Source organism: Etheostoma cragini, chromosome 17, assembly GCF_013103735.1.
Source record: "Etheostoma cragini isolate CJK2018 chromosome 17, CSU_Ecrag_1.0, whole genome shotgun sequence".
In the NCBI taxonomy this organism is placed as follows: Eukaryota; Metazoa; Chordata; class Actinopteri; order Perciformes; family Percidae; genus Etheostoma; species Etheostoma cragini.
Window position 1 is genome coordinate 24282762 of NC_048423.1, and position 1228 is coordinate 24283989.

Below are 1228 nucleotides of genomic sequence, written 5' to 3' on the forward strand. Positions count from 1 at the left end.
GCCAGGGCTGGACCAGCACCCTGAGGGGGGTTTGGTGCCTTGGCAGTGCCCAGGAGGTGAACTGGCATCTCTCCAGCTACCAGCTCACACTCCGTACTTTGGTGAGAACGGGGATTTGAACTGGCCACCCTCCGCTTCCAACAGCGCCGAGTTGTGGCGGTGTTTTTGCTAAAATCCCCTGTTTGATAGTTATTTCAAAAGCTTGCATAATGAGAAACGTGAGGGCCACTGGTCTAAAGTCATTAAGTGATCCAGGTCCTTTGGTCTTAGGCACAGGTACAATCAATGACTTTCCAGAGATGAGGGACCCGGTGTAAGTGACGTGACTTATAAAATATAACGGCGAGTATGTGTGACACAGCTTCTGCACAGCTTTTGAGGAGGCGGCCACCAACATTGTTTGGACCAGGGCTCTTCCTTTCCTTCACCCCCCTAAGAATTTGGTGAACTCTGTCCTTACCATTAGTGATTGCAACATGTTGTTCTGCCCATGGTTCCCTGTACGTGGACAGTTCCTTGGTGAAGTCGTAGATATTAAAGCGATTGTAGAAATATTCATCTGCAAGCTCAGAATCTGTCTTGCCATCAAAGGAGACATTTTTTTTAATGATTGGATTTTAAGCCCATCATCGACTTCACAGTGTCGCTTAAAACACCATTCAACTGGTAGCCTTTGTTGTAATTGATGCTAGCTTGTAGCCAATAGTGAACCAACTTTTGTAGGTAGGTCCATTTTTACTGTGTTGACGTTACAGAAGTCTCTCGTCAGGATTTCATATGCGACGCTTTGTAAAGTAACGTATGCACAACCCAAATCTGCACTCTCCTCACATTGGGCATTGACATATATTCCTATGTAGGCACTGCGCAGTACCCGCAAAGCAAAGTGCTAAAACTAGGGCGACACATTAACCGCGATTTTATCGAAATCGCAATATGGACTATTTGAAATATCCAAATCAAGAGAGGGCGCAGTATGGAATGGCCTCAGGTTTCAGTCTGCTGGACTTAACCTACACCAGTGACCCTGTTGTATTGAAAGTAGCCTACAGCTCTCTAAATTGTCTGTCGCAAAAATTCAATTTTCATTCAAAAAAATCAATTCAAAAAAAAATTCATTACTGCAGCCAGGAGCAACACAGTAGGATCCCCTTACCTAGGTACTGTCAGGGCCCTCACACTCTGCTTCTGACTGGCTAGTAGTCCTTACCTAGGTACTGTCAGGGCC

The 1228-nt window shown here is 45.5% G+C and overlaps 1 protein-coding gene across 1 annotated transcript in view; it reads left to right on the plus strand.

Moving 5' to 3' along the window:
* The first annotated feature begins 299 nt into the window (after positions 1 to 299).
* fbxw4 (F-box and WD repeat domain containing 4) overlaps positions 300 to 1228 on the plus strand; it is a 44320-nt gene continuing 43391 nt past the window's right edge. Inside the window, exon 1 of the mRNA XM_034898547.1 lies at positions 300 to 313. Within this exon, the coding sequence (XP_034754438.1) occupies positions 300 to 313 (14 nt within the window). The remainder of the gene's footprint in view (positions 314 to 1228) is intronic.